Genomic DNA, 27,051 nt, shown 5'->3' on the forward strand with positions numbered 1-27,051 from the left:
CCCAGACTGAACCAAAAAGAAAAAAGCAGGAAATACACACTTTATGAACCATCCTGATACTCAAGTGCCCCTTCCTAGACTTCTCTTTTGGTCCTTAGCCCTGAAACTGTTGATACCACTGGATTAATTTGGGATCATAGTACTATAACTCCAAAGCTTCCATTGAAACATCAGAACTCTTGGTTAGAAATCTGTGAACTTGGGGGTTGAGAAGGTGGCTCAGTGGTAGAGTGCTTGCCTTACATGCATGAGGCCCTGGGTTTGATTCCTCAGCACCACATAAACAGAAAAAGCTGGAAGTGGTGCTGTGGCTCAAGTGGTAGAGCACTTGCCTTGAGCTACAGAGCTGAGGGGCAGCACCCGGCGCAGAGTCCAAGCCCCATGACCAACAATAAAAAAGAAAAAAAAAAAAATCTGTGAACTTTGCTGGGTGTTGGTGGCTCACACCTGTAATCTTAGCTACTTGGGAGGCTGAGATCTGAGGACCACAATTCAAAGCCACCCTGGGCAGTAAAGTCTGTGAGACTCTTATCTCCAAGAAAACCAGAAGTGGCACTGTGGCTCAAGAGGTAGAGCACTGTCCTTGAGCTGAAGAGCTCAGAGACAGCACACAGGCTCAGAGTTCAAGCCCCATGACAGACAAAAAAAAAAAAAAAAGGAAGGAAGGAAAAAGAAAAGAAAAGAGAAATCTGTGAACTCCCAGATGTGATGGCTGGGGGGAGATATACCACAACTGTGTTAAAGAACGTAAGTCAGCCCCTTGCCATTTTAATTTCTGAGACTCCTATTTCAACCCATCAATAAAATAGGGAGTCCAGCAGGAGCTTGCCACAGATGCGCCATTCCTTTTCAATGAGAAAACAAATTTTAAACTCTACCCTTGCCTTGGGTTCTACCCTGATAATTATACTGAATTATTCCTTTGTTTTACATATATATATATATATATATATATATACATACATATATATATATTTGAGCCAGGCATCAGTAACTATAATCTAGCTACTCAAGAGGCTGAGATCTGAGGGTTGGTGTTCGAAGCCAGCCTGGGCAGGCAAGTCTATGAGACTCTTACCTCCACTTATCCACCAAAAATCTAGCTCAAGTGGCAGACTGCTAGACTTGAGCAAAAAAAGCTCAGGGACGGTGCCCAGGCCCTGAGTTCAAGCCTCAGGGCTAGCACCAAAACAAACAAAAAAAGTATTCAATGCCAAACATTGCTGTTTATCATTTGGTGCTTTCTAAATAAAATCAAAAGGTATTACTCGGAAGTTTTCAGGTCATCCCATACATTAAGGGAAACCTTTAGTCTCTTGTTAAACCATAGAAAGTCCTGAGTCATTGGAAGGTGGGTTTGGTGGTGGTGGTGGTGGTGGTGTTAATCAGGTTGGGGTTTTTATTGTGATGAAATGAGAAGGTCCTGGCTTCTGGTCATGGTGAAGACTGTGGAGCAGCCCTCCCAGAACTCACTGATCTGAGAGCTCATCAGAGACGAACTCTGGGCATGACTGAAACACACAGCCCCACCCCAGTAAGACATTGAGAATTGTGCCTCAGAACTTAATGCTCCCAAGCCCAGAGACACTCTGATCCTGGTCAGCCTTCCGGGGCTCCACACCTGTCTGAGGCACGATCAGCCCTCCATGGGTCTTTTAGTCTATTCATTTGGATGGAAGGTTGAGCTCTAAATTGGAATCATGGCTCAGTCAGCAACTTGCCTTGGCCCCTGCTGAAATAGTCAAAAGGAGATTTCAGTGTCTGACCTGGTTCAAGCCCAGAAAGTTCTGTCTTCTTGTTCAAGCTCATACATACAGTACTGCTGCCAGGCTCGCGTCTCATGTGGCTGAAGGACCGAGAGCCACAGAAAGACTTCTGCTCTTTTATTGCAAATTTACTTGTGGTAGTCTCCGAACACAGGGTCAGCCCTCCTGTCTCTGCTTGGACAACCCAAGGTCAACACCTAGGAGGGCAAAGGTCTTGGAGTGCTCCTCATGGGCCAGCCCGGGGCCAGGCAGAGCCTGCTCAGGACCGGGCGCTCTTTCTAAGTCTTCAGGCACGTGCTTTGTGCATGCTTTCGCCACTGCTCGCTGTGTTACTCTCCTGCTGCTTTGCCACTGACGATTTACCGGTCTGCCTAATTGTTTTTTCCTGCCTTTCTGTGAAAAGCGGAGATTGGAGATTATGACCCTGGGAAACACCCTGAAGGCTACAGCTCCAAGTTCCAGTTTTTTCCAAAGCATTCTGAGAAGCTGGAAAAGAAAATCGCTGAGATTCACAAGACAGAACTCAGGTGTGTGATACTGGCTCTGGGCCCAGGACACTGCGCACACAGCTAGCTGTGCGTGCGTCCTCTGCTCTCTAGAGGGCGCTGCTGACACAGAGTGACACTCCCCAACCCCCCACACTCCCACCCCACCTTCTTGGTCCAGGGAGAGCCCACCCTCAAGCAGAGTCGTTTAGGCTGAGGCTTAAAGGCGAGAGAGGGGACAATGAGGGGGACTGGACTTTGAAAGGCATTTGCTTCACTTAGATAAATGAAGATGCACAGAGAACAAGCATGAAGTAAGGAATAGGAAAGGAAGAACAAAGACACAGTGAAGAAGAAAAAAAGGAGCCGGCCAGGCGCTGGTGGCTCACGCCTGTAATCCTAGCTACTCAGGAGGCTGAGATCTGAGGATCGAGGTTCAAAGCCAGCCCAAGCAGGAAAGCCCATGAGACTCATCTCCAATAAAAAAAAAAAAAATTGGAAGTGGCGTTGTGGTTCAAGTGGTAGAGCACTAGCCTTGAGCTGAAGAGCTGAGGGATAGTGCCCAGGCCCAGAGTTCAAGCCCTACCACCGAACCCCCCCCCAAAAAAAGTAATTCACTGATGGGGCACTTTTCCTTAATGTTGGGGGGAGGGGCTTTGCTCTGATCACGGCACACACACACACACAAAATGGAGGGAGGGAAGAAGAGAGGAGAGGTTGAGTGGGGATGTAAAAAAAAAAAGGCTCTCCTCCAAACTGACTGTGACAGTAACAGGAGACCACCGTCTCCAGCTCATAGCTGCAGGGGCACCCCAACAGTGCTGTGGATTGGGGGCTGTGTCTTCACCTGACCCGATATAATAGGGTACAGAAAAGTGGCCTCAAGCCTGGACCTTCACTTCCTCAGCTTTTTTTTTTTTTTCCAATCAATCATGAGACTTGAACTCAGGGCCTGGGTACTGTCTCTGAGCTGTTTTGCTCAAGACTAGTGCTCTACCACTTTGAGCAACAGCTCTACTTCCGGTTTTCTGGTGGTTAATTGGAGTTAAGAATCTCACAGATTTTCCTGCCCAGGCCGGTTCTGAACTTCAGTCCTCAGATCTCAGCCTCCTGACTAGCTAGTATTGCAGATATGAGCCACCAGCGCCCGGTTCTCAGCATCTCTTAGTATGCCCAGAGTATGTGGCATTGTATAAAACAGCACTAGCTTGGCCTTTCGCCGGTATGAACTAGGGATTTCTTCAAAGGCTGATTTTGATAAGCAAGAGAAAGATTTCTGGGCTTCTTTTCATATGCCACACTGGAGTGTAGAGCCCTAAACTATGAAGAAAAAAGGCACATGTGCGGAGTGTTTTAAGTTTAAAAAAATGGGGCTGTGAAGGTGGCTCAGTGGTAGAGTGCTCACCTAGCATGCATGAAGCCCTAGGTTCAATTCCTCAGCACCACATACACAGAAAAAGCCGGAAGGGGTGCTATGGCTCAAGTGGTACAGCCCTAGCCTTGAGCATAAAAAGTCTCAGGGACAGTGCCCAAGCCCTGAAAAAAAAATTATTTATATTTATATGCTCTCTGTGTATATATGTATATACACATATATATATATATATGTGTGTGTGTGTATATATATATATATATATATAACATTTTGTTATTTTTTTGCCAGTCCTGGGGCTTGACTCAGGGCCTGGGCACTGTCCCTGAGCTATTTGGCTCAAGGCTAGCGCTCTACCCCTTGAGCCACAGCGCCACTTCCAGTTTTCTGGTGGTTTATTGGAGATAAGAGTCTCATGCACTTTCCTGCCCCAGCTGGCTTTGAACCTCGATCCTCAGATCTCAGCCTCCTGAGTAGCTAGGATTCCAGGTGTGAGCCACCAGCGCCTGGCCAGGGTTCTAAAGTTTCTAAAATTTGAAGTAGATTCTTCCCTGATCAGGCCCTTCCTCTGAATCCTTTCAACCTCAGAGGTTTTACCAGCGCAGAAGAACCAAAACCCCCTTGTGTGGTGGATCCCTGTCTATGGAGAATAGCAGGAAAGGCTGCTGGCCCTCCAGGGAGACGGATAGGAAGTCGTGTTTCCCTTCCTGGGCAGGAGCAGCCTCTCTAGTGCTGGTCTCCCGGTTCTCCTCAGCACCATTAGGGAAATAGTGACCCCTTGTGGTGAACGTCAGAACAAACGTGGACCTTTGTGAGATTTCATGGTTCATTCAGAGTTGTGTGTGCAGGGAGCGTCCTGAGTATCTTAGGAAAGGTTTAGAGTGGTGAGCACAGTCTTCCAGAAGCAAAACGCAAAGCAGGAGATCCCCCCCCCCAAGAAATGATGCCTGTGTTGAGGGCCCTGAATGTAGCATCAGCCCTCCCCGATGGGGTACGAGGAAACCGCAGATCTTTTTGCTTTTCTGTTATTTTCCGAAAAGGGTCTCAGGTTTTGCTGGAGCTAGCTTAGACTGCCAGCCTCTCCACATAGCGAGGGTGACAGGTTCACACCACTGTACTCAGCTACTGATACAGATAGAATCTTACCAATTTTTTTCCAGGCCGGCCTCGAACCATAGTTCTCTTGTTCTGTGAGCAGCAAGGGTGGGTGGGTAGCGAGGATTAACAGGGAGGAGCTGCCATCAGCATGCCTGGCCTCTGGCACACTTGTTGTTTTTTTTTTGGGGGGGGGTGTTGTACTAGAGTTTGAAATGAGTGTCTTGTACTTGTTAGGCAGGGTCTCTACCACTGAGCCATGCATCTAACTCTTTTCCAGCTGTTTTTTTTTTTTTGTCAGTCATGTGACTTGAACTCGGGGCCTGGCTGCTGTCCCTGGACTCAAAGCTAGCACTCTACCACTTTGATCCACAGCACCACTTCCAGTTTTCTAGATGAGTCTAATTGGAGATGAGCCTCACAGCCTTTTCTGCCCGGGGCTGGCTTCAAACCACAATCCTCAGATCTCAGCCTCCTGAGTAGCTAGGATTACAGGCATGAGCCACCAGTGCCCAACTCAGCGGGTTATTTGGATATGGTCTCACTTCCTGTCCAGGCATCCACCAGGACTGTGGTCTCCCTATTTTAGGCTCCTTGTTGTAGCCAAGATGACAGATGTACCACAACTAGATTCTCCCATTGAGAGACGGTCTCGTGGATTGTGTTCCTGCTAGCCTCACACTGTGACGCTCTCCCAAGCAGCTACGGTTACTGGGGCTGGTCCTGCCCAGCTGTTCATGCAGAGCTTACCTCAGAGAAACTGTGGGAGCAAAGAGCCCTGAGGTCATTTCCTTCTCTTCATTTCAGTGGCCAAACACCAGCAACATCTGAGCTGAACTTCTTAAGAAAAGCGCAGACGCTGGAGACGTACGGAGTGGATCCTCACCCGTGTAAGGTAAGCCCTGCCCCATGGCGGAGCCCTCCCAGGGACAGGGCACCAGTGCCCACAGACTCCCTCGACGGTGCCAGAGGGAGCGTCTCCGTTGGAGCCGCTAGACTCGATGCCACTTGACTTTGTGGTCCCACAGCCACGTCAGGGCCCAGGCAGAGTCAGCCCAAGTCAAGGGCAACCGTGGGGCTCTGCCGCACAGCATGGGTAACTCAGTGGGAAGAAGAGTGGGGGTGCGGAAGGTCCCTGTGGGTTTGTCACTGCAGTGGTACAAGGTACTTCCACAGAGCCCCGGGGACGGGGGACACATGTAATTCCATTCTGCATCTGTGATGATAAGATGGGAACCAGCCTGGAAGCTGTTACCCCCCAAAAAAAACAAATTCACCTGTGCCTGCCATTTCCGATGAGCACAGCAGCCCTGTGCTTCACCCGCAGTTCCTCAGGGCCGAGGGCGCAGCCTGGCCTGTGCCCTCCTGCTCTGCTCACGTCGGTGTCCAGGCTTTCACAGGGCAGCAGCCACACTGGAAAAGGGGGCCTCCGTTTAACTTTATAACCTGTCAAGACCCTGTCTCCAAATAAGGCCACATTCCAAGGTACCCAGAGTTAGGACTAAGACATGAGGATTTAGGGACTGTGGGAGACACAATTTGGCACCTAACACATAGACTAAAAAACGAAGAAGCCAGGCACCGGTAGCTCCCACCTGTAATCCTAGCTACTCAAGAGGCCGAGATCTGAGGATCGAGATTCAAAGCCAGCCCTGGCAGGAAAGACCCTTATCTCCAATAAACCACCAGAAAACCAGAAGTGGCACTGTGGCCCAAGTGTTAGAGCACTTGCCGTGAGCTGAAGATCTTAGGGACAGCACCCAGGCCCAGAGTTTGAGCCCCACAACCGACAAAAACAAAAAGAAAACTAAGCATCCTGGTGAGGTGGCTCAAGCCTGTAATCCCAGATTTTTTTGTGATCTGTAGATCACAAAAGAAGTCCTCAAGACCCCATCTCAACTTGTGGCTGGTGTGGTGGTATAAGCCTGTTATCCCGGATATGGAAGAAGCAGTAGTGAGGGCCTGCCACCCCCATGGACACACGGAGGGGAAGGGAAGCGGGGGCAGAAAACAGCCCCTCCCTTGAAAATAAGCAGTGCAAAAGGGGCTGGAGACATGTTTCCTGTGGCCGGCTGAGCCGTGTTCTCGGGGTGGCACTGTCAGAAAGCACTTCTTCACTGTGTGCGCCATAGGACTGACATATTTAGAGTTGCACAGCTTCCCCAGTGATTTCCCTGTAATAACAGGTATTGTCCAGCAGGGGACTCCAGAAGATTGAGCACAGTGCGGGGGGGGGGGGCACATCTGGCTCCAGTCCCGCTCTGTGACTAGGCGCACAGCCCTTCAATCACTGTGCTATTTGAACGGTGGAGTCATTTTAGGACCTTAAAAGACACATCTGCCTGAGGAGAGCTGTGCTTGTGGAGGGTGCTGCGTCCCTCCAGTGCCCCCTGCAGGCCACACAGAGGAGCGCTCCCTGGACAGCAGAACTCAAGGGGACATGGGTGGGATTCCCCACTCCTGGTGCCCGCCAGCCGGCCGGGCAGCCCAGACCCATGTGTGTCCCAGGATGGTGGCCCCGCCTCAGCCCTGATGCTGGTGACTTTGTCCGTCGTTGGGCACAGAGAGGCTAAAGAGCTGGAAGGGAAAAAGAAGGGAAGGGATGGGAGGAAGGGGAGGGAGAAAGGAAGGAAAGTAAGAGAACATGGCAGGCCCCACGGAGCCCTTCCATGTTCATTCCCGTGGAAGCCCAGCCGGCCTTCCCGGTTCTATAGACAAGAAGACTGATGTTCTAGAAAAGCATGAATGGCAGAGCAAGAATCTTTATTCAGCCAGGCACCCCATGGCTCACACCTGTAATCCTAGTTACTCAGGAGGCTGAGATCTGAGGATCATGGTTCAAAGCCAGCCTGGGCAGAGAAAGTCTGTGAGACTCTTTATCTCCAATTAACTACTCAGAAAAACTGAAAGTGGCGCTGTGACTCAAGTGGTAGAGCGCTCGCCTTGAGCTGAAGAACTGAGGGACAGCGCCCAGGCCCAGAGTTCAGGCCCCACAACCCACCAAAAAAAAAAAAAAAAAGGAATCTGAACTCGGATCACTTCCCATTTTTAAGTAGCCATGTAGAACAAAAGCCTGGACACTTCCACTGGGGACATGGCAGTGGTCCTCTTGGGCTTTGGGTCCTGTGTTCCTGGGCCTCTTGGCTCACCTCAGCTCCTCTCGTCAGCCCTTCCAGGCCCACAGAGCCGCCTTTACTCTTCCGAAGTGGAGTCACTTCAGTGACGCGCTCCCAAGCACTCCCCTTAATGTTGCTACAAGGCGCATGGAAATAAGCTGGCGCACCCAGTGTCATAAATACCGATGATTTCTATGAACAGAGAGGCGATTACTGGGCTCAGGGAATCTGGGGCACGCGGCCCCAGGGAGAACACAAGAGGCATCGTTCTGATAATTAAATGAGAGCAGAGCAGCGCTTGCGCGAGGCTCTCTTCTTCTGGACTAATTAAGAAGCTGTTGCTTATCCGATGCACACCAGAGTCCTTGTCTGGGCCTAGGACCAGGAGACGCTCCCACAAGCACTGACAGAGTACTAATGCCCGGGTACTAATGCCCGAACTCCAGACCCACAAGCACTGACAGAGTACTAATACCTGGGTACTAATGCCGGAACTCCAGACCGGCAAGGCTGTCCTGCCTGGCCTCTACTCCGCTACAGCTTCTGTAGGGAGGACGGGGCCCGCTGCTGCCCTGATTTCAGCTCCCTTCCCTCAGCAGCTGCCATCTTGTTCTGTCCAAGATGGCCCTGAGACTGGACAATTGCGCGGGTCTCCCGTAGCTTGGGGGGCGGGGAGCTGGCCTGTTGTGGACCGTGGAGTGGATGCCCCTCCCCCCCCCCCCCGCACAGATACCGAGACATCTGGTGTCAGCGCTGTCCCTTTTCAGTTCCTTCCTTCTGTAGCGATGACATTTACTTAAGAGCTGAGCATGACTCACCGCCAGCTCTGACACACAGATGACACAGACCTGTAATTTTTAGATTCATCTTATAAAAATGTAATATAGGAACCGAAGGTCCGGTTCAAGTGGTAGAGCATGAGCCATGATCAAAAAAGCTGAGCAAAGGCTGGGATGTAGCTCGGGGCAAAGTGCTTGCCTAGCACGTGCAATGTCCTGGGCTCGATCCCTAGTACCTAAACAGAAAAAAAAAAAAAAAAAGAAAAGCTGAGCAAAACTGCATAAGACCCTGAGTGAGCTCCACTACTACGAAGAAGAAGCAGCAGCAGAAGCAGAAACAGAAGAAGCAGAAGAAGCAGCTGTAAGATAAAGCTGGATATGGTGGTGACGCCTGGAGTCCCAGCTACTTAGAGGCTGAAGCAGAAGGATTGAAAGTTCAAGAACAGCCTGAGCACCAGGTGCTGGCGGCTCAACCTGTAATCCTAGCTACTCAGGAGCTGAGATCTGAGGATCACAGTTCAAAGGCAGCCTGGGCAGGAAAGTCCGTGAGACTCTTATCTCCAATAAACTACTCAGAAAGAGCCAGAAGTGGCACTGTGGATTAAGAGAGAAAATACTCACTAGCCTTGGGCACAAACAGGCTCAGGGACAGTGCCTAGTTCAAGCCCCAGGGCCAGCAGAAAGAAAGAGAGGGGCAGAGAGAGGGGGTGAGGGGGGAGAATGGCCTGCGCTGCACAGCAGCATCCCATCTGAAAATGATGGTGCCGATGCCGGCGTAGCGCGTGTACCGGTGCACATCTGCTCCGTATGGACGGGGAGACAACTGGTTTCGACCAGATCTGGGTTGAAACACTCTGGGCAGAGTAGCAGTGCTGGCCGGGCGGGTGCAGGGCACAGCGCTGTCCGTGAGCACGTGACGAACGCAGGTGCGTCTCTGTGTAGGAGCATTAAGGCATGTGGGCCAGAGGGTAGTGTTTTTCTAGGTATAAGTCATCCTCATTTCACAGATGAGGAAAGTGAGTTCTGAAGAAGTCTAGCCGGTCACAGAGCAAATGAGAACCAACACGGGAGCTCTTTCACAGCGGCGCCTCGTCAGCCCCACTCCCATCTCGGATCCAAAGAGGGCAGCTGTGGGAAAGCCTTCGTATACAGCGATCCAAACGGAGGCCTGGAACAAGACCCTGGCCCCGGAGCCCCCGGGGCACGGGCAAGAAGGATGTTGGCTTCTTGTCTCTTGAACCCTCACAGCTCTCACCGGCTGTGGCAAAGCCCTGCAAAGCCCGGCTGATTTTTCTTTTTCTTTTGTTGCCAGGTCTGGGACTTGAACTCAGGGCCTGGGCTCTGTCCCTGAGCTCCTCTGGCTCAAGGGTAGCGCTCTACACACTTGAGCCGCAGCACCACTTCCGGCTTTTTCTGTGTATGTGGCACTGAGGAACGGAACCCAGGGCTTCACACATGCCATATTGCCAGCCTGTTTTGTTTTCTTTTGTTTTTCAATTGTTTTTGAAAGCTTTCTTCATGATGGTCCTAGGACCATGAGGAGCTGATGTCATAAAGTTCGCCCTTGCCCGTGCGCTGGCCAGTGGCTGCTGGTGTGTGTATAGACTTACAAAGGCATGGCCGCTATCAAAGGTTTTACCAGACCCCCTCTCCTCCCACCCCTCCACAGAAAACGCACTCATTAGCAGTCACTGTCCCCCTTCCCTTCCCCTCCAGCCTGAGAACTGCTGTGTCTCCAGAACTGTCGATTCCGGATGTTAACATATAAAGGGAATCTTTGGACGCGATCTCACAGCTGGCTGCCGTCCTTCTGACTGCTGAATGATAATCCACGATCACATGCTCTCCTTTGTTCACTGATCAGGTGATATCCATTTTCCATTACGAAGTGGACTGGGCTGGCTCCACCGCTGGCCTGTTAGGAGTAACGCTAACATTCCCGTACTAGTTTCTAGGCAGACATCTCTCCAGTTCTCCAGCGCTCTCAGAGAACTGCATTCCTTTGCAGTGGGATTGTTGGATGATAACTCTGTCATCTGAAGAACTTCCAGACTTCCCACAGTGACCGCACTGTTTTCAACCCCACCAGCCACACACAAGGTTTCCTCATTCTCTCTCGTATTCATAAGCCTCCCCCCCCCTCAGGACTGGTGAACTAGGGACCTTCAAGTTTCATGGACAAGCCACGCCTCCTTTTCTTTTTTGCTTTAGTTATTTTCAAAATAGTATTTCATGCTTCTGCCAGGAGCTGGCCGATCCTCCTTATGCCTCTTCCACAGCTAGAACAATAGTGCACACCGCCACGCCAGGTTTTATTGCTTGAGATGGAGCCTTGCTAGCTTTTCCCCTATGATTCTCCCGATCTGTGTCCTGACTAGTTGGGATTATAAGCATGAGCCACCGTGCCCAGCCCCGTAACAACCTTCTACCTGGTGTCCTTGTAATCTACGGTTTACAGATGAGGGGCACTGGGGCCAAGTAAGTATCTTGTCCACACACAGCTGTCGAGTACCAAGGCCGGGACTAGAACTGTTGTGCTTCCAAATGCCCTTTCTTCCACCCTGGCTTTCTCCCGTGATCTAATGAGAAATCTTCCTGTTTCAGGATGTTTCAGGAAACGCTGCATTTCTGGCCTTCACTCCTTTTGGGTTTGTTGTTCTCCAAGGGAACAAGAGGGTCCATTTCATCAAGTGGTGAGTGGCTTCATCTCCAAAACGGGCTGTTTACTCATCGCTAACTGGGGAGGGGCTGTGGTTCCCAGGTCCTTGGTCTGTGGTGGGCACTTCTGGTTCGAAGCCCTCTCCAAAGCCTGGTGCTGAGAACGGTAACCCACCAACGTAGTATCTTGTCCTAGGGACCTTGTTCTTCCAAAGGGGGCATTCCTGAAAGCCAACAGCCTCTCCAGGTACAGAAAGGAAGGTAGGGGGACTGACTTGCATTCTCTGGTCTAGGACTGGACCCAGTATTAGGGCAGCAAAGTTCCCAAGAAAACTTAGTGTGCCAACATTCTGATTCCACCTGAGGCTGTGTGGGAACATCTCTGCCAATAGGGAGGGGATCCCACACAATGACTCCTGCGCTGTCTCCACACCAGCCTGGAGGAGTCACATCCCCACCCCCTCGACTCCCCCATTCACTCTCTTCCCTATAGACAGGTGTTTTCACCCAGCCACTGCCTTAGCCACAGCTACTCTGAACTGCTTCTTCTCCTGCCCCCACTTTGTTCTATTTGGGGTCCATTCTGCTGGATAGCTAGGACAGACTCCAGGTCACTGACATTTGGACAGAGACCCTTTTGCTGCCTGGTGCCAGTATAGGGCTTGATTCAAGGCATGGGTGCTGTCCTTGAGCTTTTGTGCTCAAGGCTAGCACTCCACCACTTGAGTCATAGCTCCACTTCCTGTTCTTTAGTGGTTAACTGGAGATAAGAGTCTCACAGACTTTACTCCCCAGGCTGGCTTTGAACCATGATCCTCAGATCTCATCCTCCTGAGTAGCAAGAATTATAGGTGTGAGCCTCCAGCATCTGGCTTAGAAGGCCACATTCTGACCAGGGTAGTAGTTGTCTCCTGAAGTCCTGGTTACGAAGCATGACAAGCTAGAAACCTCCTTCACTTACAATCCCTAAATTATCCTAGGAGCCACCAGGCTCCCCTCGCTGTTCCTGACACTAACACTTCTTTAGGACTTCTTTGTAATAGAAGCAAGCACAGCCTCACTTTCCGAAGATAAGTGCTTCATTTCTTGCCTTGCTTCTGAGAGCCTAAATGACCTGTACCCTGTACCTGCCTACACATACACCACTGGATTTTCAGAGTGCTGTCTGTGTGAGGTTCATGATTGGCTGATGGACAGAAACAGAAGGAATCCAACAGGCAGAGAACAGGATGGCTGGCGCAAGTCACGGGTTGTGAACCGTCACCCTGACCCAGCCATGCTTTCTGGGCCCACAGTGAACAAATGATTCCATTCTCTCCCCCTGAATTTTGTTCTGGAGAACACTGGGTACCTGGTTCTTATTCCCTTTCTACTACATCATCAGATTGAGGAATTGTCCCTAGAATTAACATGGAGGCCGAAGCTTAGAAGCGGATCTGGGTCACCAGACCTTCCTGGGGCTCAGGCAGAAAAAAAAAAATTCCAGTTGGGGAGGAGGGGGCCTCGGGGCACCAGAGAGCAGCCATGTTGGGCACAGAAAGGAAGTGGAGTCACTGATGCTGAGAGCGAGTCTTCTGGCTCTTGGGGACATCCAGTGAAGGCCCAGGGACTTTTTCATTGTGTGAATGTAACCAAGGCTGAGAGCAGTAAGTGGAGGTGAGGCTTAGGCCGGGCCATGTACAGTAACCATGTCACTTCTTCTAATCTGTGTCTGTCCCGCGGGTGACGTACCCCGGTATCCTGTTTGCCTCTTTTACTGCAGCCATTCACTGGGCTGGTGGCTTCAAGGATTTTTCTACAATAACCCCTAAGCCCCTTTCCTGGTCAGTACGCTGCATGACTGTTCCATGTAATCTGTTCTCTCTCTTTGGTATGTTGCCCCGCCCCCTCCCTGAGATTGTTTGACATCTGTCTGCATTCAACTGCATTCTCCATCCAGTGGCAGTCACCCGAAAGGCTCAGCTCCCTCAGAACCTGGTTGCATTGTATTCCATTATTTGCTCTATCTTGAACTTTGGCCTCATCAGCTACCTGTGGCATCTTACGTTTGACAATCCCATCCGGATAATGCACCTGTTATGAACCAAATCCCGAAATGACCCCCCCCAGATGCTCCACCTAGACTCACTTCCATGCAAACGTTTCCCTTTTACAGCCACTGTTGATGAGCCCGAAATCTTCCTGTCACCCTATCGTTATAGTGTGATTGACCAGAACACTGTGGATTGAACTTTTCCAACAACCGTTCTCTCAGGCTGCTGTCTTGTTTCACTTCTAATTTTGGCTAAAAAAAAAAAAATTGTGTCTGTGCCTGGAGCCCCTTCCAGTCGGGTGGGCTGTGCATCTACAAGACTGAGCTGTGCGCCAGCGGCCCGCACGCCAGGTGACGCGCGTTCTCTTTGTGCTTCTAGGAATGAGGTGACCAAGCTGAAATTTGAAGGGAAGACCTTTTATTTATATGTAAGTCAGAAAGAGGTGAGTTGCTGTCTTCCTTCTCTTCAGGGCTTAAGGGAGACAGTTACGGCTGGAGCTAAAAAAGCCTCCTGCATGCACAGCTAAGATCTAGGTGAAAAGAGCAGTTTCCATCCGAGACTTCAGGGGAGATGGTCCACACACCATCCTTTTCTGTCACATAGCAATTCCAGAAGGAAGTGCCACTTCCTACCAAGGGTTTTCCTGGCTCTTCTTGTGCCAGCGGAGACTGATGGGTAGAAACCTTCCAGGTGGGAGGTTAACACACCAAATGGGGCTGTTCCCCTGGGGTCCTTCAGAACTTCCGTTCCCGCTAGCCAGCTACCCAGAGCGCCAGCAGCTCAGGGGTCGGTGCCCTGCGCCTCCCCGTCTACATTCGGCTCATTCCATGTGGAATTTCTTGCAGGAGAAGAAAATTATTCTCACATATTTTGCTCCAACTCCAGAAGCCTGCAAGCATCTCTGGAAATGTGGAATTGAGAACCAAGCCTTCTACAAGTGAGTGGACACGTGTAGTTGATAGGCACCACCTCAGAGGCAAAGCCATGGGGCTGCTTTCAGAGAGAGGTGGGCAGGCAGCCTTGACTGTGAACAGAGGCGTGGAGCTAAGCTGGCTTCCTAATAAAAGCCGGACCCCTTCCCGGGCCTTTGTGCCCCCCAGTTGGTGCAGAGACGAAAGTGTGGGACTGGGATTCTGCTAAGTTGTCTAAGAGGTCTGCCTTGAGATATTCTCAAACAATCCCTGGTGACAGAGTAATTGGTTTTTTTGTGGGTAAAGCTCGGATCAGAAAAAGTGTCCAATTCGAATCAAGCTGTCTGTGTGGAGCCAAAGACCTGGAGAACTAGAACAACAGCTTCATAAAAGACCGGGTCCGGCCGGGCGCTGGTGGCTCACGCCTGTAATCCTAGCTACTCAGGAGGCTGAGATCTGAGGATCGCGGTTCAAAGCCAGCCCGGGCAGGAGAGACCCTGAGACTCCTATCTCCAATAAACCACCAGAAAACCGGAAGTGGCGCTGTAGCTCAAGTGGTAGAGCGCTCGCCTTGAGCTGAAGGGCTGAGGGACAGCGCCCAGGCCCAGAGTTCAAGCCCCACGACCGACAAAAAAAAAGACCGGGTCCAGCAGGATGCCCCGAGAGCGAGGGGATGCTGCCTGTGGATTGGGTGAAGGCTCCATAGGTACTGCCTGCTTGTGGCAGAGGTTTCAGGCCCACAGGGGCTGCTGGATGTGGTGCGCAGCTGAGGCAGGCGCTGGGAGCTCTGGGCAGCGCTGCCTGAGCATCCATCTCTAAGCTAAGTCAGGGACAGCTGAATCCCCACCCGAATCGCCACCCCACTGCCTACAGTTGAAAGCGATGCTAAATACAATTGAACCAAACGATGCCATTTTTATCAAAGTTACGCTCTGCGGGACTTCTGAGTCTTTATTGTGAGAACGGGGAGGGGGGACTGAAGGGCAGCCCCGGCCCTCTTCATCCACCATCACCAGGCCACAGACACGAAGCATCCAATGCCCAGAGCAGAAGGGATGCCTGAGGTCCAACAGCCCCAGCTCCACAATCTTCTAGATCAGACTGAGGTTGGGGCCACACTGCTGAGTGGCTGGGCGGCATTGTTATTTCCCCAAACTGTGAGCGCAGCAAGTTAGAGCCGGGCACGGCTGCCCTGGCGTGTGTTCGGGGCCATCTGTCACACTGGACTTTGCCTTGCTGCAGGCTGGAGAAGTCGAGCCAAGTCCGCACAGTGTCCAGCAGCAATTTATTCTTTAAAGGGAGCCGGTTCCGATACAGGTAAATAGTGACAGTAAGTAGCCATTATGGATCTATTTTCAGACCATTTTCTGGACCGCACTCACTCAAGGGGGAGAGGTGGGGGCAGGCGGCTATCTTGAGAAAATTCCTGTCTTCTAATCCCTTGGCTATCCCTTGCCTTCCCTAAGTTGCTTCTCTTTAGTTAGCATATATTAGTACAGGTGTTTCGTCTGTAGGGTTTTGGATGTGTCTCTTCCTTACAACAGCCAGACCTTAAGAGTGGATCTTTTCGAATCCCCGTTTTGCTTTTGTTTCTGGCAATTTATTGGGACATGCTGAACCATACCTAAATAGGAATGAAAGATGCCGGGGACGCCAGAAACAGAGAGGGCGAAGATAGACTGGCATGATATTTTAGAACGCAAACCCAGCAGGCAAGCCTTTCCCACTGAGGAGGAAGCCACACAGGCCATTTCTAGACTCAGCCAAAGCCATCTCAGATCTTGGAGAAGGATCCAGGGTTGGAACGCTGTCTCACTGTCTTCCCGTTTGTTTTTTATACTACTTGTAGTGGCCGAGTGGCAAAGGAAGTCATGGAGTCAAGTGCCAAGATCAAACGGGAGCCACCAGAGATACACAGGTAAGTTGCCAAGGTCTTCCCCCAAAACCTCTTCCAGCTCAGAAACCTGGTCAGCTGGAGGAATGGGAGACATGGACTTAGGACAGAAAATAAGGGAGGGCAGACTTCCAAGTATGCATCCCTAAGCTTCTCTTCCGCCCTGCCATCACCTCGGTATTGATCACAGACCTGAAGGTGTGACACAGCAGTAGTACTTCATCGTCCTTGAATCAGTCATTACAGGAGCTTTTAGGGAAAGCCTCAGAGCCACACTGGGTCAAAAATAAAGGGGAAGTGGCGCTGTAGCTCAAGTGGTAGAGTGCTAGCCTTGAGCTGAGGGACAGCGTCCAGGCCCAGAGTTCAAGCCCCATGATCAACAAAAATAATAATAATTCAAGGATCCACCTCTCACGTATATCCACAAGTCATACATCTCCAGAAAAGCTCATATTCTAGAACCTAAAAAGGCTCAGAGGAGAGGATCAGCCGTCCTCTGCTTCTCCCAGAGGAAGCTGCCCCGTCAGTCTTGGAGCCCTAAGACCCGTGGTACTGGTGCCACGCTCAGGGAAAGGTCAGGTGGATCAGGAAGATGAGGGAAAGAAGTTTGAAGCAGTCTCGGACTGGGACCCAAAGGCCAGAAGTAGAGAAGGTACTGAACTGTTTTTAGACCTAAACTTAATACAGCCAAGCAGTTCTCGAAGCCACTATGGCCTTTGCCTGTGCAGAGTGAGTGACATTCTCTTTCCTTTAACCTCAGGGCAGGGATGGTTCCCAGCCGGAGCTGCCCCTCTATCACCCATGGCCCTCGGCTGAGCAGTGTCCCCAGGACTCGAAGAAGAGCTGTGCACATCTCCATCATGGAAGGTAAGCCTGCGCTGTGAGTGATGACCCTGCGCGCCCCTGAGGGACCCTCAAGTGAAGCTGATTTGCTTTCAAGACAGCGGTTGTTTCTGGGATGTAAGGTCCAGATCAATGAGAACACCAGTGGGTGTAGGGTAAAGGCCATGCACCCAGTGCACTGCGATCCAGGGTGGCAGGTGGATTGCGGAGGGAGATGCATCTATGTGGGGTCTGCCATGGCCCGCACAGTTCTAAAATGGCTTTCCATGAAGCCTTCTCCACTCACTTTGTAGATACCACTAGTACCCATAGGCTGAATGAAGGTGGGGGCATAGACAGTTGACTAAGTCTGCTATAGCTGCCTCCACCCTGTCTGCCAGTTGGAGAAACTGTGTGCTGTTGCTCTCAAAATTCCTTACCACTAGGAAGTGTGATGCTGTAGCTCAAGCAGTAGAGCGCTCGCCTTGAGCTGAGGGACAGCGCCCAGGCCCCACAATGGGACCCAAGAAGAAAATTCCTTACCACTGTCTCAAGTCCAGAATGTTCCAACACTCCTATTCTTGCATCTCTTGGCGGAGGTGGGGGGGAGTTAAAAAGGTGGAAAGGATCTGTGTATCTTCACTAAGCTAAACACCCCAAGAGCTAAGGCTAGTCACCTCTAGTCTCTGGCTAGTCAGTCCTATTGCTCTTAAGCCGGGCGCAGGTGGCTCACGCCTGTCATCCTAGCTACTCAGGAAGCTGAGATCTGAGGATTGGGGCTCAAAGCCAGCCCGGGCAGGAAAGTCCATGAGACTCTTATCTCTAATAAACCACTAGAAAACTGGAAGTGGCGCTGCAGCTCAAGTGGTAGAGCGCTCGCCTTGAGCTGAAGAGCTGAGGGACAGCGCCCAAGCCCCATGACCGACAAAAAGTTGCTCTTGGCAGTAAACCACCTGGTAGCGGCTGAGCCGGTGGATACATAACTCCCTGCTAAAGGCTTGACTAAGATGATCACCACAAACCTGCTACAGCACTACCTTCCATCATTTGTAATCAGGGGCACGGTCCTTGCCTACTCACAGGTGGGAAGGAGGCTCATTACGTGAAGTACTTGAAAAAGCATTCACTACACAGGCAGCGAGAGCGCCCTGGAAGTTGAGGTTTGAAAGGGAGCTCTGCCGGCTCGCTCTGGGCACGCTGCTGCCTCTCTGCTGCTCGCTGTCAGGGGAGCAGCGGAGGCTGCACAGAGCGGTAAGCAGCCCGCTCCTCCCGCACGCTGGGCTGCAGTACCGAGCAGCGCCCTTCCTGGGAGGATACGTGTCAGGGAAGTGAATCTCCGCTCTCTTGAGGAGACGGCTAACTTCTTCCCTCTTTATGGCCCTTCTTGCTTTGTACCCTGAGGCTGAAGCCAGCAGACTACTCTTAGGGAAGCTGGCGTGGACACAGGGTGTAACAGGAAAGGCCAAGACTGTCTAGGCGGGGCTACCACTCACCTCAAGTAGCTGCCGTGTAACATTTAGCCAACACGGCCTGGAGGCCACGAGAGGAGTTCCTCCAAGATAGCGATGCAGTTGCTCGCTCGCCTGGGTTTGGCTCTTCCTCCAGCGTCCTCGCCCAGAGCAGCAGCAGCAGCTCCCTTCTCTCAACTCTTCACCTTCCCTGGCAAAATGCCAGGAAGGGGGCGGGAGGGAGGGGCTGAGGAAAACAGACTCCTCCAGCCAGAGCACTTCCTCCTCCAGATCTCGGCCTCAGTTTCCCAATTGTACATCACAGCTCGGCAGTCCCCAGTATGCTGTTCTGCATACCCACAGCCCAGAGCCACGCTCCGCACGTCCTGGGGAACCATGGGCTGGCCCGGCAGCAGTGCGAGGACAGACAGACAGATGGGGACATGAAGTTCTTGTCTGAATGTGGAAAGTATAAGCTTTTAGCAGTTTGATGGTTTTACCAGTGCAGGAGTGTCAACCTTGTGCAAAGACACACACCTGTTGCATGAGGCAATAGTTTAAACCATCCGACTTTTCCAGAGCTCTACTTGCTCTCTAGAGAAAAAAAAAAAAATGACACTACCACACGATTACAGTTTAAATAAAGCCTCGCAAACCCAGGGGCCCTTAAAAACAAAGACTGAATTGTTTGGCTCTCGTGTCCGCTGTCTAGGATGCCAAGAACAGGTGATCCACAGACAGACCTGACGCTGAGAGGCGGCTGGTGGACGCGTCCTATCTGTCCCAAGGGGCAGCTGGGCAGCCGGCAGAGGCCGGGGCGCATTCCATTCCCAGCTTGAGCCGCCTTCTGGCAGCTGAAGCTAGCGCTGTGAGCCACGCCACATGGGACCTGGCTAGAGCCTGTCTTTGTGACCTTACATCCCAGATCTGCGGGACACTCTCTGTCCCTCACCCTCTTGAGAGGCGGCCCTTATATGGAGCTCAGGGAGAGTCCAGGCTGGAAGCATTACTTTTTATGGCTCTAAGTGGTTCTGACTGAGTCCCGTGCCCTGATAACAAAGCCTCGGAGCGGGCCCGCGGTGAGGCTCGGGGCACTGGCTTCTCCCTCCAGGGAGGAGACACTGCTCAGCTTTGAGTGAGGCGATCCTTGGTCTTCAGGGCTATTCACCCATTTCCTCTCCATACCTTCCCTGCCTGCCTACTTGGTGTCTGCCCTCCTGGGCCACCATGGGGAAGAGTCTGATCAAGATCCACACCAGAGTTCCGGTGCAGCTCCGGCTGACTAACCACTGCCTGCGGCCCCTGAGCGTGCGCATCCTGAGGATGGGGTCCCGGCTCCAGGGCAGGGTCCTGATGGCCGTGCCCGAGAGCCCCCTGGGAGCCACCTCTGGGCAAGGCCATCAGCCCGAGTGCCTCCAAGGTAAAAGAGACCTCCCCGTTTTGCTGTGCTACTTAGTCCAGAGCCTTGACACAACACCGGCCCCACCCACCCCGCACTAACAGCTTCGGGAAAGGGCAGGGGGTGAGAGCTGCTCAGGACTAACGTGATGCAGAAGGATGTGCGCTGAGGACTAATATCCACGGGCAGGTGTCGCAGCCGGGCATTCTACTGGAACACAACAACCGGCTAGGACGTGGCTGGCCTGGCGTCTGCGCGGCCCTTCCCCAGCCAGCTTAGAGCCCCATTGTAGACCACGCTACCTCTACACTGAAGTGGCCGCAGGCAGGAAAGCTGGTCATATCTGGAGAGATCTGGCAGTCAGATGTCCTTGGGAGGGGACAGGAAGCAAGCCAGGAGGAGGCTACAACCAGGGCCTTGTGGTCACTGACCCACACGCATTCCAAGGTCTCAGGAAAGTACTATAAAAAAATCTCTCACCCTATTTAACAGAACTGTTACAAGTTAAAAGTGTTTTAAAAAGTGAAGCCAAACCTGGGCACTGGTGGCTCACACCTGTAACCCTAGCTACTCAAGAGGCTGAGATATGAGGATCATGGTTCGAGGCCAGTCCAGGCAGAAAAGCCCATTAGACTATCTCCAACTAAGCACCAAAGAAGCTGAAAGTAGAGCTGTGGCACAAGTGGCACAGCACAAGCCTTGAGCAAAAGAAACCCAGGGCCAGTGCCTAGATCCTAAGTTCAAGCCCCAGAACCAGGAGAGAAAAAGAAAAAAAAAAAAAAAAAGGCTAAGCCAGGGGTGGCTTATGTCTATAATCCTAGCTCCTGGAGACACAGAGTTAAGAGAACCAATTTGAAGCCAACCAGGGCAAAAGACTTCATAAAGACCCTACCTCAACAGATATGCACAATGGTCCATATGCTGGTCACACTTACTGATAGGGACGCTGAGATCAGGACTGTGGTTTCAGGTCAGCCTGGGCAAAAAAAAAGTTCGAGATCTCAACAGAAAAAGCTGGGCATGGCGGTGTATACCTGTCATCCCAGATACAGGAGCACCGGCCAGTGCAGGCAAAAAGGGACCCGATCTCAAAAGTAATCAGAACAAAAAGAGCAGCTGGAGGCATGGCTCAAGCAGAAGAGAGCTAGTCTAGGACGTCTGAAACCCTGAGTTCAAACGCCAGTACTTTCCTGATTAGCCTCCTCCCCCACCCTGAAAAAGCAGTGTAAGCTAGCATAGAAAAATGTGAGGTTTTAGCGTAAGGACAAAGACGTACTGCTAGGTCCCGAGGAGCTTCTGCAACAGAGGCTGGTGCTGTGACCAGTGTGCATCGGGTAAGGGGGTGGAAAGCACATGCCCTGCGGGCCACGCCCAGGTCCTCTAGAGAATCCTTGCCTGTGCCCCCGGGTGCTGGCAGGCTGCTGGTGAAGTTACCTCAATGTGCAAGGCCAAGCCACAAGGGAGCCAAGCAAGACGAGAGCTGCTGCCGAGAAGGTCCCCGCCCGCTCTGGGCTTCCAAGCGAGTTCTGAACTCGACAGCTCCCTCCCGGCCTGGTGAGGGCAGACCTTGACTGGGCAGCAGTCTCGGACCAAAAGGATCTCCCAAAAGCTTTAGTAAGGGGCCTGGCTCTTCTTATCGCTATCAAGGCCCAGAGAGCCTGTCAGGCAGCACTAAGATGACCAGAAACAGAAAACTCAGGCATTCCACCTGACAAAACTCTTCCTTAAGAACACCGTGACTGTGAACCAGCCCACAGACTGGGCTGGGTGACAGTTGTTTAGCTATGGTAAGGTACGCCCAGCTCCTGCGTTTCCCTGCCAGAACCCAATCCCTGAGAGGAAATGTCCCAGACAGAGAGATAAGTAGTTTTAGGGGGTCAACAGACCCTCCACCAAATGTAAGAGAATCCCCTGCACTTTCCCATGTATCTTCTCAGACTGCTGTGCTCTTCAAATGTCTAAAGGTAGAGTAGCAGTCTGGGAAGGTGGCTCAGTGGTAGAGCGCTTGCCTAGCATGCATGAGGCCCTGGGTTCAATTCCTCAGCACCACATACACAGAAAAAGCCGGAAGTGGTGCTGTGGCTCAAGTGGTGAACACTAGCCTTGAGCACAGAGAGGCTTAGGGACAGTGTTCAGGCCCAGAATTCAAGCCCCAGGACTGGCAAACAAAGACAACAAAATAAAGGTAGAGTAGCTGCTGGTCTACTCTAGACCAGGATCCTTTTGGAGGAAGCTGTCCAGAGAGACTGCACCCCTCCTCCATCAGGAAGGATTTGGGGAGAGCAGAAAAACCCCACCATTACACAGTGCAGCACAGCCAAACCGGGAGGTTGAAGAGGCAGCAACTGCCGATATCCAAAAGACAGGCTCAGCCGGGCGCTCACGCCTGTCATCCTAGCTACTCAGGAGGCTGAGATGTGAGGATCACAGTTCAAAGCCAGCCTGGGCAGGAAAGTCTGTGAGACTCTTATCTCCAGTGAACCACCAGAAAACCAGAAGTGGCGCTTTAGCTCAAGTGGTAGAGCGCTCACCTTGAGCAGAAGAGCTCAGGGACGACGCCCAGGCCCAGAGTTCAAGCCCCACAGCAACAGGAAGACAGGCTCGTGCCAACGATTATAGACACTCGGTACCTGATGCAGTCTAACTGAGCAAAACAGCTCATTCCTGTCTCAGGGTGTTCCTCTCAGAAGGTGGACTTTAGTGACCCTCTGTGAGTCAGATCCTCTTTCCAATTAAATCGGGGCAAAATTCAGGACCTAGACATGAAAGGCAGGAGAAGCAGTCAGTCTATAAGGCAAAAACCATAAGTAAAAAACAGACTTCCTGGGCTGGGAAGGTGGCTCAGTGGTAGAGCGCTTGCCTTGCATTCATGAGGCCCTGGATTCAATTCCTCAGCACCACATAAGCAGAAAAAGCCCAAAGTGCGCTGCAGCTCAGTGGTAGAGTGCTAGCCTTGAGCTGAAGAGCTGAGGGACAGCGCCCAGGCCCAAAGTTCAGGCCCCACAACTGACCAAAACAAAACAAAAAAACCGACTTCCTGTGAGTCTGCTAGTCAGGTGGGAATGTGCCGAGAGGCACTCAAACAAGAGTGAGTGGTGCCGGACAGCGAAGCATGCCTACCAGGTGCTTTTTATTTCCTTTCTAGGCCTCGAGTCCCTACGCGACAGCGCCCATTCTACTCCTGTGCGTTCCTCTTCCCATGGGGACACCTTCCTGCCCCATGTGAGAGGCAGCCGGGCAGACAGCAATGAGCGAGTAGCTGTGATTGCGGATGAGGCCTACAGCCCTGCCGACAGCATGCTGCCCACCCCCGTGGCCGAGCACAGCCTGGAGCTGATGCTGCTGTCCCGGCAGATCAACGGGGCCACCTGCAGCATTGAGGAGGAAAAGGAGTCTGAGGCCAGCACCCCGACTGCTGCAGAGATGGAGGCCCTTGGAGGAGAGCTAAGGGCCCTGTGCCAGGGGCACGGCGGGCCAGAGGAGGAACAGGTGAATAAGTTTGTTTTAAGTGTCCTGCGTTTGCTCCTTGTGACCATGGGACTCCTCTTTGTTTTGCTCCTCCTCCTGATCATCCTTACCGAGTCTGACCTTGACATTGCCTTTTTCCGCGATATCCGCCAGACCCCCGAGTTTGAACAATTCCACTATCAATACTTTTGTCCCCTCAGGCGATGGTTTGCCTGCAAAATCCGCTCAGTGGTGAGCCTGCTCATTGACACCTGAGAAGGCATGGCTCCTCCCAATAACTAGCCAGGTGGACCAGGGAGCCCAGCTACCATTCCCAGCAATGGGACCCATCGCGGACCATCGGCACATATACCAAGCCCTTCTCTCATGACTCAAAAGTCCACTGCAGCCTAGGAGGGTTGTTTCCCAGAAGAAGAAAAGGATAGGCTTGTGCCCCGTTAACCCAACCGGGAAAACTCACTTTCTTCCAAGGTTCTTTCAAGGAAGGCTCACCAACTCTGTATCTCATCCTTTTTGATTCGCAGGATAATTTGGGGTTTTGAATTTTGATTTTTCATAGATGTGTATTATTTTGAAAGTATCCAAATAAAAATGGTTTATTTTACTATTACTGATTATTGCAGTAGTGTCACCGAGCAGAGGGGACGCTAGGTGAAGACGAGAGCCGGTTTCCCCTGGGCCCCGCAGCTTTCCTGCGGGTGCTGCTGGTGGAGAGCAGCCCAGGGGTCTGGACGGTGGGGACTGTTTAGGGTTTCCTGCCAGACAGAACTCCTTTAAGAAAGTAAACGTCCACGTAGAATGATTAAAGGGAAAGTCGCTGCTTATGATGGTCTGAGCTGGATTTTCTTTTCCTTTTGTTTTTTCAAATCTGAGGAGAGGGACCTCCGCTACCGCAGCAGCAGCAGCAGCAGCAGGGGTGGGGTAAGTCTGTCCCCTTAGACTAGTGCCTAGCAGGCAGTAGACAAGAGTTTTGTTTAATGAACTGGGACTTCTAGGATTTTTTTTTTCCTGAAGCGTTTTACAGGCTCCTAGCGTGTTAAATGAATTCAGTGGTGCCAGAGAGAAAATACAGTCATAAAGGTGGGACAAAGTATAGTTACCAGACTTCACGCTCACTACCTGAGCACCTATGAGATGCAGACAGCTGTGCTCATTTTCTACACAGTAGATACTCCCTCCCCCCAGAAAGGTTACTTGGATTTATATTTTAACAGAAGAATATTATTTTCCTATCTACTCATATTTTGTTTTTACTTTTACGGATTAAGAAAATAGAACTTGATAAACTAAAAGATGCAAGACAGAAACTGATCCTGAGAAAAAAAAAAAAAACACCAGAAAATTCCATGATCCACAAACAAACAGCCTTGGAAGGGACAAGGAAATTCTATGTAGTAAGATTGCTAAGAGAGGCCTACAAAAGAGCGTATGGCAGAGACCAACCCAGAGCTATCGAGTGCTGCCCCCCAGGGTCCTCCTCTGCAGCAGGAAGGAAGCTGTAGCAAAGCACCTGCCGTCTGGGCTGCAGGAGTCCTGCAGCTGCAGGGTGACACCAAGGGTGAGTGTAGTCCCTAGACCCAGGCTCTGCACCTCTAAAAGCCTATCACACGCAGACCTTGTTTTCCTCTCAGGGAGAGATCTAGATCTCTAAGTCACCTGGGACCTGAGAACTTAAGGATGTTCACTGGACGTACTCCGGGGACCCACAGGACAGCAGACGAGCTACTGACATCCTAGGATATTAGACAGCTCACACGCAGGGCTGAGTCAAGTGTAGATTTCATCTCCCCTCACAGCCACAGAAAAATCAGAGTTTGGAGGCAAAGGGACAAGGGATTTGTATAATTTGAAGGACGCCCTTTTTATCTAGACCACAGGCCCGCAAACGCTTACTGGGAAGTACCAGATCATCATTTCTCGTTTTGGTTTTGCAGACCATACTTGGTCACAACTGTTCAACTCTGTCGTCATAGCACAAAAATCGCCACAGATGACACACATGTGAAAGATCATGGCTGTCTTCTAACAGAACTTCAGAAAAACAGCCAGCCATGGTCTAGACAAGCCAACTGACCAATATGTAGCAGGAAGAGGCGCTGCTCTGTTCCTGTTGCGGCATGTTTGAAAGACCCAGGACCATTTCCCAGTGGAGACACTGGGGCTGCTTGTACACAGGGTGCTCAACCAACCAACCAGCTGAGACGTTCTGACACCAAGGTGAGCGAGATGAAGTGTCAGGACACTAAACTGTGGCAATTCTAAAGCTCCAAGTGGGCCTACTTGATCATTCCCATACCAGCAACGATTTGGGCAGAATTTTAAAAAACACACGTACTCATCAAGTGACAAGACAACCGAGGGCGATCCTAATAGAGATGAGGGATCACTTCAAACCAACTAGCCACTGCCACTTGTCATCTACACAGCAAAGGCTTCACTTAGCACAGACTCAAGGGAAAAGTAGACTAGAGATGGAAAGGCTGTCAGGAGACAGGCTGGTGTTAACGTGGATTTCTACTGTCTTATGCAACATAGCAGATTACCTTCTAGTGTAGTGCTCCTACCTCAGTCTGTAGAATATGGTGTCTCTATGCAGTGAGTGATAGCCCGCCTCTGACCTTGCATATCCACACTGGAGAGGGGCCGTTTTCCATTGCCTGGTGTGTTACTCGTGTCTAGATTTCTAACAGTGCAGTAGTCCATACCATCCTCAACAGCTGGACAGAAATTTCCAGGCTATTTTTTCCCAGGGCTTATCCCAGAAAATATGATAGAAAATTTTTCATCAATTTGCTTTTCAAATAGTGCTGGAATAACAAACTTCCTTTGTTGACTAGTCTTTTTTTTTTAATCTCCCCATCATAAAATTGTTCATGTTTTTAATGGTTTCTTTCTTCTTCTGTGTTCTTTGTCTCTCATTTCCTTGAAATTAGTTTTATCTTGCTGTAGAAAAAGCAATGGTTTGCAGAGTGGCATCTAGCAGAGGAAATAATTGAAAAACAACAGACTGCATTGTTTAGCAGTGAATGGTAAACTACCTGCAAATGTGAATTTCTTAGTTTCATTTAAAAATATATAGTTGTTAACCTTTGTGTGCCAAAAACTCTAAGTTACACTTTCCTTCAAAGCAATGTACTTTTTTCTACATATGCAGTATGTAGTTAGCATAAAAATCATTGGTGCCATGAAGATTATTTTTAAACTTAAATAAATATTTAAATACCATGGAAGAGTGAGCTTAATTTTTTAACCCTACAGACTTTCAGTTAACAGTTATTAAGAATGCCTAAATAAAAGGATACCAGGTAGGGGTATACAGCTGAGTTGTGCAAAGTGGGGATCTAAAAGGCAACTTCTGCTTATATAAACATTTATAATCACCTTACCCCCAAAGTACGTACTGTTAGAAACTGAGAAGCTAATGCTCATCTCTATCCACCTCAATGAGAACTAGGAAGTCACCTAACAAAAAGCTGGACGACTCCAAGAATATAACTGCAGTGTTAGTCAGTGCTTATGAGCTTAGGTAATCCCAAAGTGAAGGAGCAGTTGTAATGCACAACTATAGAAGCCACACAGCCTTAAGCCAGTCTCCAGGAGTCCCTTTTGCTACAGATTACAGTTTAAGAATGTCCTAAAGAGCAGGGTGCTGGTGACTCACGCCTGTAATCCTAGTTACTCAGGAGGCTGAGATCTGAGGGTTGCGGTTCAAAGCCAGCCCGGGCAGGAAAGACTGTGAGACTCCTATCTCCAATAAACCATCAGAAAACCGGAAGTGGCGCTGTAGCTCAAGTGGTAGAGCGCT

The 27,051-nt window shown here is 50.8% G+C and overlaps 2 protein-coding genes across 4 annotated transcripts in view; one reads left to right on the top strand and one right to left on the bottom strand.

Annotated features, from left to right (window-relative positions):
* The window catches only part of Frmd5 (FERM domain containing 5), a 232,723-nt gene extending 208,533 nt beyond the window's left edge, over positions 1-24,190 (top strand). The window contains exons 6-15 of one of the 3 annotated variants that reach the window (XM_013010029.1): positions 2,170-2,293; positions 5,526-5,613; positions 11,218-11,306; positions 13,683-13,746; positions 14,150-14,241; positions 15,458-15,532; positions 16,065-16,133; positions 16,870-16,976; positions 22,924-23,286; positions 24,123-24,190. In XM_013010029.1, the coding sequence (XP_012865483.1) occupies positions 2,170-2,293; positions 5,526-5,613; positions 11,218-11,306; positions 13,683-13,746; positions 14,150-14,241; positions 15,458-15,532; positions 16,065-16,133; positions 16,870-16,976; positions 22,924-23,286; positions 24,123-24,190 (1,139 nt within the window). Of the gene's footprint in view, positions 1-2,169; positions 2,294-5,525; positions 5,614-11,217; positions 11,307-13,682; positions 13,747-14,149; positions 14,242-15,457; positions 15,533-16,064; positions 16,134-16,869; positions 16,977-22,923; positions 23,857-24,122 lie in introns of those variants that run through there. The other 2 variants (XM_013010030.1, XM_013010027.1) reach the window with 2 other exon arrangements.
* Positions 24,191-24,695: 505 nt separating this feature from the next.
* Positions 24,696-27,051, bottom strand: part of Wdr76 (WD repeat domain 76) — a 32,625-nt gene continuing 30,269 nt past the window's right edge. Inside the window, 1 exon segment of the mRNA XM_013009979.1 lies at positions 24,696-24,785. Within this exon segment, the coding sequence (XP_012865433.1) occupies positions 24,696-24,785 (90 nt within the window).

The sequence above is a fragment of the Dipodomys ordii genome, unplaced genomic scaffold (assembly GCF_000151885.1).
Source record: "Dipodomys ordii isolate 6190 unplaced genomic scaffold, Dord_2.0 Scaffold11, whole genome shotgun sequence".
NCBI lineage: Eukaryota > Metazoa > Chordata > Mammalia > Rodentia > Heteromyidae > Dipodomys > Dipodomys ordii.